At 47.7% G+C, this 9,739-nt stretch overlaps 1 protein-coding gene across 4 annotated transcripts; it reads left to right on the top strand.

Annotated features, from left to right (window-relative positions):
* Positions 1–258: 258 nt before the first annotated feature.
* LOC119315413 lies at positions 259–6,513 on the top strand. Of its 4 annotated transcripts, none has more exons than XM_037590043.1 (15): positions 259–464; positions 555–854; positions 1,053–1,193; positions 1,292–1,597; positions 1,797–1,943; positions 2,036–2,344; positions 2,540–2,680; positions 2,776–3,075; positions 4,051–4,188; positions 4,283–4,588; positions 4,779–4,940; positions 5,118–5,287; positions 5,388–5,537; positions 5,667–6,016; positions 6,131–6,513. In XM_037590043.1, exons 1-15 carry the CDS (start codon positions 345–347, stop codon positions 6,319–6,321), a joined length of 3,231 nt encoding a protein of 1,076 aa, XP_037445940.1. In that variant the 5' UTR covers positions 259–344; the 3' UTR covers positions 6,322–6,513. The 4 variants fall into 4 exon arrangements, with proteins under 4 accessions (XP_037445940.1, XP_037445956.1, XP_037445947.1 ...); XM_037590059.1 differs by having other exon boundaries at positions 260–464; positions 2,039–2,344; XM_037590050.1 differs by having other exon boundaries at positions 260–464; positions 2,779–3,075.
* The last annotated feature ends 3,226 nt before the right edge of the window (positions 6,514–9,739 follow it).

The raw sequence follows: 9,739 nt of genomic DNA, 5'->3' as shown, positions 1-9,739 counted from the left end.
GTTTTAAATTTCGATGGAAATGAATAACTCATATTATAGTCGGAGTGGAGTAGAATTTTCTGGCGAGCGGAGTAGTAGAGCAGACGCGTACGGCGCCGGGTAAGGCAGACCCATCGGAAAAATGGGACAAGCCAGCAGGCATATAGTTGGAGTGCTCGAGCGGTTCACGCATATAGTTGAGTAGTTCACACTTGTATAAACCAAGTGGCCTCTTCTGACAGTTTAGCAGCCCAACTTGCGCCCACATGGAAGTTCTCCCACCCACTTAAACATCTCCTACTTAAGCGAGACCGACCAGACTAGCAAGAAGACCACATCAAAGAGAAACTGCTGTAGTAGCGAAAATGGCGAACCCGGCTTCTCCTCGTCCCCCCATCCGGTCGGTGAACCTCGGAAACTGGCTGGTCACCGAGGGCTGGATGCTGCCCTCCCTCTTCGATGGTCTCCCCAACAAAGATCTCCTGGTAATGAATTCGATCACCTAGCTGTTTCGCTCGTTTGGGTGGAATGCCATCCTCATTATCTTGATTTATTCCGGTCCATCGATGGAGCAGGATGGCACGCAGCTGCAGTTCAAGTCCGTGACGCAGAACGCGTTCGTGGCTGCCGAGAATGGCGGTGGGGCGGCGCTGGTCGCCAACCGTCCCTCGGCCTCAGGCTGGGAGACCTTCAAGCTCTATCGGATCAACCAGAACACCTTCAACTTCAAGGTGTTTAGCAACCAGTTCGTCACCGTCGCCGGCGTTAATGTCGTGGCCACGGCCTCCACACCAGTTCAGTCGTTCCAGCTGGTGCGCAACGATGCTGACCAGAATAGGATGAGGATCAGAGCACCCAATGGGTCCCTCTTACAGGTAAATTAACTTAATACTCCACCCAGTAGTACTAGTTGACCTCTTCATTCATTGCACCATGGATAAGTGGCAAAGTTGTCTGCTCTTTCATTGACAATGACTGTTACAACTGCAAGTTGCATTGAAGGTTATCTTTCATGAAAAAAAAAACCTTCCAAGAGTCATCAATGTTACATATATTCACTGCTGGCACGATAGGCAAACAAAGATGGTTCGGTGACGGCCGACTTCCGTGAGAGGGCGACGACATGGGGCGATGACGACCCCTCCGTGTTTGTGGTGACCATCTTCAAGGAGCTGCCCTCCCTCTTCGACAACATACCCAACAAAGACCTCCTGGTAAGAAAATAATTCACCAAGATGTTTCCTTCGTCTGGTAGTCATGTCATGTTCATCAACTCTTGCTTAATTTATGTTGGTCTGGATCAATGGAGCAGGATGGCACACAACTGCAGTTCAGGTCCGTGACGCAGAACGCGTTCGTGGCCGCCGAGAATGGCGGTGGGGCGACACTTGTTGCCAACCGGGCCTCGGCCTCCAGCTGGGAGACCTTCAAGCTCTGGAGGATCGACAAGAACACGTTCAACTTCAAGGTGTTCAGCAACCAGTTCATGACCGTTGCCGGCGTTAATGTGGGGGCCACAGCCTCCACACCGGGGGAGTCGGAGACGTTCCAGCTGGTGCGCAACGACGCTGACAAGGATAGAATGAGGATCAGAGCACCCAATGGGTCGTTCTTGCAGGTAACGTAACTTAATACTCCACTTAGTACTAGTAGTTGACCTCTTCATTGATGGCTCGACGGATCAATGGCAAAGTTACCAACTCCCTCATTAACAATGACAATTACAACCAAAAGTTGCATAGAAGGCTATCTTTCATGAAAGAAAAACCCTACTAAGATTCATCAAAATTACATATCTTCCATTGCTGGCACGGCAGGCAAACAAAGATGGTACGGTAACGGCGGACTTCGGCGAGAGCACGACATGGGGCGATGACGACTCCTCCGTGTTTGTGGTGACCATCATCACCGATGGCTGGATTCTGCGGTCCCTCTTCGGCGGCATCCCAAACAACAACCTCATGGTAACCATTAACCCTACTTGTTTCCCTTGTCTGCTGCGTGCAACGCCACACAAATTTCCTCTTGCCTAATTTATGCGGGTCGATCAATGAAGCAGGATGACACGCAGCTGCAACTCAAGTCCGTGACGCAAAACGCGTTCGTAGCCGCCGAGGATGGCGGCGGGGCGGCGCTATTTGCCAACCGCTCCTCGGCCTCAGGCTGGGAGACCTTTAAGCTCCATCCGATCAACCAAAACAACTTCAACCTCAAGGTGTTTAGCAACCAGTTCGTGACCCTCGCCGGCGTTAATGTCGTGGCCACGGCCTCCATGCCGGGTCAGTCGGAGACGTTCCAGCTGGTGCGCAACAACGTTGACAAGAATAGGATGAGGATCAGAGCACCCAATGGGTCCCTCTTGCAGGTAAATTAACTTAATACTCCACTCATTAGTACTAGTTGACCTCTTCATTCATTGCACGACCGAACTGTGGCAAAGTTTCCTACTCTTTCAATGACTATGACAATTACAACCGCAAGTTGCATTGAAGGTTATCTTCCCTGAGAAAAACCTACTAAGAGTCATCAATGTTACACATCTTCATTGCTGGCACGACAGGCAAACAAAGATGGCTCGATGACGGCCGACTTCAGCGAGAGCACGACGACATGGGGTGACGACGATCCCTCCGTGTTTGTGGTGACCATCCTCAAGGATCTACTCTCCCTCTTCGACGACATCCCCAACAATGACCTCCTGGTAAGAAAAGAATTCACAAAGATGTTTCCTTCGTCTGGTTGTCATTTCAGGTTCATCAACTCTTGCTTGATTTATGTCGGTCTGGATCGATGAAGCAGGATGGCACGCAGCTGCAACTCAGGTCCGTGACGCAGAACGCGTTCGTGGCCGCCGAGAATGGCGGCGGGGCGGCACTGGTCGCCAACCGGGCCTCGGCCTCCGGCTGGGAGACCTTCAAGCTGTGGCGGATCGACCAGAACACTTTCAACCTCAAAGTGTTCAGCAACCAGTCTGTGACCGTCGTCGGCGTTAATGTGGTGGCCACGGCCTCCATGCCGGGTCCATCGGAGACGTTTAAGCTGGTGCGAAACAAGAATATGATGAGGATCAAAGCACCTAATGGGTCCTTCGTGCAGGTAACTTAACTTAATTCTCCACTCAGTAGTAGTAGTTGTCCTCATTCCGAGGACATACTAATAATGGCACGAGGGATCCATGGGCCATGCAGTAGCTAGCAAGCTAAGTGAGTATCTTTTATTCATTGGCTATGACTATTCCAACCACAAGTTGCATATAAAGTTACTTATCTTTTCACGATGTAAGGCCATCTCTAGATGATGACTTACAATCATTTAGTGGAGTAAAATTTTTGTCTTACTAATTTAAACTCCACCTAGCCGATTCCTCAAAACGTTTAGGTTTGTTAAATTTTTTCTCCAACACCTCCCCCGCTCTTAAATATACTCAGCCACTGTAGAGAGGGAGGAAAAATTTAGGGGCTCTGTTCGCGTGAACTCCCGTCATGTCGACCTGGCAAGTCAGTGACCTCGGGCAACCTTGCCGTGCACCACGACTTCGCCGGTGACCTCTCCTCTCCAATACTCGCCGACATCCCCTCTCAAATCCCCATGCCCTGCTCGACTACTACTCTCGCTAGCAGACCCCCGCTCCGCTCTGACCGCATGTGGAGCTCCACGCCACTACCCCTTCTTGGTGCTAAGCCCGCTATGTAGGGCCTCGTTGGCCGATGGCGTCCCGTCCATCGTAAGGGCGCCATGAGCAGCAACATGATTCTTGTAGGAGCACCACTATTTAAAAGATTGACGAGATCTGTATTTCAATTATGCCTCGTCTTGTCTCAGAACATTGTGCAGATGCAATTAAATTGCCACTCACATGTCATAGAAGTGTTTGATGAAATGTGCAAGTTGAATAAATTGTTTGATCCGCAAAATATACGTGACCGGTTGGAAACCACATTTTTTTTTAGAGAAGCAAATATACTCCTCTAAAGTATAAGGACACATATAAGGTGGCTAAATTTTGAGGGATCGGCTAGACATAACCTAACTAGTATGAGTCATCAATCTGTTCCATTGCTGGCAGCACAGGCAAACAAGGATGGTTCATTGACGGCCAACTTCGGCGAGAGCACAACATGGGGCGACGATGACCCCTCTGTGTTTGCGGTGACTATCGTCAAGGGGCTGCCCTCCCTCTTTGATGGCATCCCCAACAAAGACCTCCTGGTAAGTAATTCACCTAGTTGTTTCCTTCGTCTGGTTGTAATGTCATGTTTATCCCATCTTGCTTAATTTCTTTCGGTTTGGATCAATGGATCAGGATAGCACGCGTGTGCAGTTCAAGTCCATGGCACATAAGGGGTTTCTGGCTGCCGAGAATGGGGGCGGCGGGGCACTTGTCGCCAATCGGCCCTCGGCCTCCGACTGGGAGACCTTCAAGCTCTGGCGTATCGACGAGAACACCTTCAACTTTAAGGTGTCCAGCAACCAATTCGTGACCGTGGCTGGCGTTAATGTGGTGGCCACGGCCTCCATGCCGGGGCAGTCGGAGACGTTCCAGCTGGTGCGCAATGACACTGACAACAATAAGATGAGGATCAGAGCACCCAATGGGTCCTTCTTACAGGTAAGTTAACTTAATACTCCACTCATTAGTAGTAGTTGATTGCACGACAGATCAGTGGCAAAGTTACCTACACTTCCATTGACAATGACTATTACAACCACGAGTTGCATCGAAGGTTATCTTTCATGAAAGAAAAAACACCCTACTAAGATTCATCAGATTTACACATCTTCCATTTCTGGCACGGTAGGCAAACAAAGATGGTTCGGTGACGGCCGACTTCGTCAAGAGCACGAAATGGGGCGACGACGACCCCTCCGTGTTTGCGGTGACCATCGTCGGGCAGGCGCTGCAAGGGGAGTACCAGATCTGCAATGGCTATGGCAAAGATACGGCTACACAGGTCATGAATGTACGTATGCTGAAAGACCTCTTTTATTTTCTCCATAATTTTCCTAGATACAGCGTATAGCTATATATTAGTGGCAGAAAGTTCAAGTGATCTTGATGTAGAATTTTCTTAAACTCACATGATAAGTATCAATCATTCTTGTACTTCAAGTTCGTTGATTCCATATATGGTTGACAGGACCACCGGAGCACATATATCGTGGAACGCGACTTCGCTTTCATGGCGGCAAACGGCCTTAATGCAGTGAGGATCCCAGTCGGGTGGTGGATCGCCAGCGACCCCAACCCTCCAGCACCATTCGTAGGAGGCTCTCTGCAAGCCTTGGACAACGCGTTCACATGGGCAGAGTACGTAAATAGATACATATGTAGTCTTCAAAAAACTTGAACGTTTTTATTGGACTTCTGTTTGGGAAATTACATGTTTTTGTTGAAAATGTATGAGCAGGAGGCACAATATTGGCGTGATCATAGACTTACATGCAGCACCTGGGGCGCAGAACCCCTGGGAGCACGGCGGTAGTAGGGATGGCTCACAGACCTGGGGAGACTCCAACATTGCGGAAACAGTGCAAGTCATTGATTTCCTCGCAGCAAGGTCTCTGTATAACAATCCGTTATTATTATTTTACTTATGAAAATATGGTTTTTATGTTTTCAGATCATGCAAAGTAGCCGGGTAATTCGATCTCCTTGCTAACCTTCTTAGCATTTGATGTACATACAGGTATGCCAGGAGATCAGGCCTCCTGGCGGTGGAGTTGATGAATGAGCCGTTCGCAGATGGTGTGTCCCTAGATAGCCTGAAAAGATACTACCAACAGGGCTACAACGCTGTTAGGAAGCACTCGCCTACGGCCTATGTGATCATGTGCAACCGAATTGCAGGGGATTCGAACGAGCTCGTCGATTTTGCCTCACCGTTCAGCAGAACCGTCCTTGACGGGCACCCCTACCTGGTGTTCGAACCCAAGTTGGACAAATCCAATGTGCAGCAGAACATCGATTTCGTGAACAAAGAGATCGCCGGTAATTTGAGCGCCATGACAAGGCCAGATGGCCCTCTCACTTTTGCTGGTAAGTCTGTGATAGTTATATCATCCTTTGATCATGCACGGTTCCAGCCTGAACTTCAGTGTTTCACGTGAAAAGTAGGTCCAGAATAACTGATGCATGTGTTGTTTTGTACAGGTGAATGGGTGGCCGAGTGGAAGGTAAAGGGTGCTTCGAAGGAAGACTTCCAACGGTGTGCAAATGCTCAGATGGCTGTGTATCGGAAAGCCACATTTGGATGGGCTTACTGGTCGTACAAGCATGTTAGCAACCACTGGAGTATGGAGTGGATGATCAACAACGGATACATCTCCTTAAAAAATGCTTGAGGCAACTAAATTTGCAACTATGAACGGAAGAGCTGCCAACTATTGGAGAAAAAAAAATGTATGAGAGGGAACTGATGAGCACTTGGAACCTCAAGATATTATTAATGTAATATGATTATGTTGTTTAATGATTTAAGTAGTATTTGTGACATTATTCACCACATGAGCCAATAATTTGTTTCACGCCAATAATCTATCTCGTGCTTGTGTACTTGACTATCAATTCTATTATACTTGTTACACATCTATTTCTTTCTTATACTTTGCTCTATGGGCATATCTAGCCGATCCCTCAAAATTTGGAGGAGCTTAACATCAATTGCACTCTTTATACTTTAGAGGAGTATATTTTTTTCCTTGAAATTTCATTCAAACAAGTTCCTAAACAACTACAAACTTGATTCAAACTAGATCATACTACCTAAAACTAGTTCAAACTAGACCTAATACTTTAAAGTACAACCTATTCAACTACTCCTCCATTGCTAAATATAAGATGTTTTAGCATTTCTCTATTTTCTCAGATTCGTATGCATCTAAACAGTATTTTACTGTATAGATTCACTAATTTCACTCTGTATGTAGTCAATAGTGAAAAAGCTAAAAACGTCTTATATTCTGGAATGGAGGGAGTACTCACTATTGGTGCACTAGACCGCTCGCCCCTTACAATCAACTCTGGCGTAGAAATCGGAGTCCTCACTATGGTTGCCGTCGGTGAGGTCGATGAATGGCGACCGGGTAGACGGCTCAACACCGGAGGGCCCATCACCACCGGACGGCCCCACACCAAATCGCCCATAGCGTCACTCCTCCTTGATGTGCGGCTCCCGCGTCTCATCCTTCACGTGCAGCAGTGCTCCTCGACGCGCCGCCTGGTACGCCTATAACGCGACGCCCTCGTCCTCGACTCGATGCGGGAACTTCCGACGGAGCGACTCCATGTAGTCCTCTTCGGCGCGCTGCCTCTCTAGACGCAAACGTGCCTCGCGGTCCTCCCGAATTTGGCGTGTGGTGGCCACCTGGGGATCGACGGCCCCAAATCCGGCGCGTCGGGCAGCCGTCGTGGAAGTTGATGTGTGCATCCTCACCATGGAAGCACCTCGACTCGCGGTCATAGGCGTAGGTTGCCTTCTTCGCCGTCTGATAAGAGTCGAGATACGTCTATACTTCCTCAAAATCTTCTTGTGGGTGTGCCGGTCGGTTATCTCAGAGACCCAGGTTCCGCACCACCATTGGCACACGCTGACACACTTCCTCTGCGGTGGCGCTGGCCTTGGGATGTCGGGCTTGTCGCGGGTGAAGACTCCACCAAGGGAGGAGGAGGGGCGAGAGGAGGATCTTCTGTGCAGCGCAAGGCATGGATCTGTGCTCCGGATTGGCGGAGGGGACTGACGACAGGAATTTCCAGCCGTGGTGGTGGCGGCGGATGGAGATCGGAGTATGTTGTGGCGGTGTATTTGGTGGAGAAGGACATGAGACGCGCGGTAGAGAAGAAGAGGGAAGTATCTCGGGGGAGGGGGCTATCCATGAAAGTCTTGAAAACAAATTTATACTATAAAAACTTGTACCATAAAGACAAGTGGGAGGGTCTTTTTTGCATTTTGTGTTTCCAGTTCCGTCTACTCATTGTTAGCACCACAGAATGGTCCAATAATTTGCCCTCCCACTTTTTGTAGCACATGCGGACCACAACTTGGAGGATGCCGTCTGTGGTTGACTAGTCAATGGCCAGGCTGTCACTCTAGTCGGCAGCTACGACTTGACATTGCAGCCAATGTACTGGGTCGTGTTTCCCCTAACAACACGATCCACGAGACAAGATAGTTTTGGATTATCAGCTTGGAATTATCGATACCTGACTAAGAGTGTGGGGTCGGGTTCAGCCATCACCCCGACACGAAGCATATATGCATGTGCTTCTCATCTCCACCTCGTTCACGGACCGTGACGTGGTCCTCCTACTATACTAGTGGGGACCAAATTTCGATTGCGTCTAGTCACAATTTATAAGAGTATACTCGTATACGGTTCGTTGGTAGGAGCTGATCCCGCATATACGTCATCTATATATAAAAAAGAGATCAATATGAATATGCATGTTAGTTGTATGTATATGTCTTAGATCATGATAAAAAATATGAATGGTGTTTACGTACCCAAAGATCTCTTGCACTCTTGCTGCTTTCGGTCATAAAGCGAATGTTCCCGCAAACGTAATATGGACATAGATTAGTCCCATGTGCCTGCCCCATGCAATTTACGAGAATAGAATTCAATAAGATAACAATGAAGCATGACAATAGTATTGAAACTAGAATTAAAGAGATGCGCGGATGTAGCTAGTACTACTTAATTACCCTGGGCTTTCTGAAGGAAATATGCCCTAGAGGCAATAATAAAATTATTTATTTCCGTAATTCATGATAAATGTTTATTATTCATGCTAGAATTGTACTAACCGAAAACTTAGTACATGTGTGAATACATAAACAAAACTTCTAGTCCCTAGTATGCCTCAACTTGACTAGCTCGTTAATCAAAGATGGTTATGTTTCCTAACCATAGGCATGTGTTGTCATTTGATGAACGGGATCACATCATTAGGAGAATGATGTGATGGACATGACCCATCCGTTAGCTTAGCATTATGATCGTGTCAGTTTCATTGCTACGGCTTTCTTCATGACTTATACAAGTTCCTCATACTATGAGATTATGCTACTCCCGAATACCGGAGGAACACTTTGTGTGCTAGCAAATGTCACAACGTAGAAGGGTGATTATAAAGGTGCTCTACAGGTGTCTCCGAAGGTGTTTGTTGGGTTGGCATATATCGAGATTAGGATTTGTCACTCCGTGTTTCGGAGAGGTATCTCTCGGCCCTCTCGGTAATACTCATCACTATAAGCCTTGCAAGCATTGTAACTAATGAGTTAGTTCCGGGGTGAAGTATTACGGAACGAGTAAAGAGACTTGCCGATAATGAGATTGAACTAGGTATAATTACTGACGATCGAATCTCGGGCAAGTAACATACCGATGACAAAGGGAACGACGTATGTTGTTATGCTGTTTGACCGACAAAGATCTTCGTAGAATATGTAGGAACCAATATGAGCATCCAGGTTCCGCTATTGGTTATTGACCGGAGACGTGTCTCGGCCATGTCTACATAGTTCTCGAACCCATAGGGTCCGCACGCTTAACGTTCGATGACGATTGGTATTATGAGTTTATGTGATATGATGTACCGAAGTTTGTTCGGAGTCCCGGATGAGATCACCGACGTGACGAGGAGCCTCAAAATGGTTGAGAAATAAAGATTCATATATTGGAAGGTAGCATTTGAACATCGGAATGGTTCCGAGTGGTTCGGACATTTTTCCGCAGTACCGGGAGGTTATCGGACCCCCCC

The sequence above is a fragment of the Triticum dicoccoides genome, chromosome 1B (genome assembly GCF_002162155.2).
Source record: "Triticum dicoccoides isolate Atlit2015 ecotype Zavitan chromosome 1B, WEW_v2.0, whole genome shotgun sequence".
Lineage (NCBI taxonomy): Eukaryota > Viridiplantae > Streptophyta > Magnoliopsida > Poales > Poaceae > Triticum > Triticum dicoccoides.
This window is presented reverse-complemented; position numbering and strand designations above follow the sequence as displayed.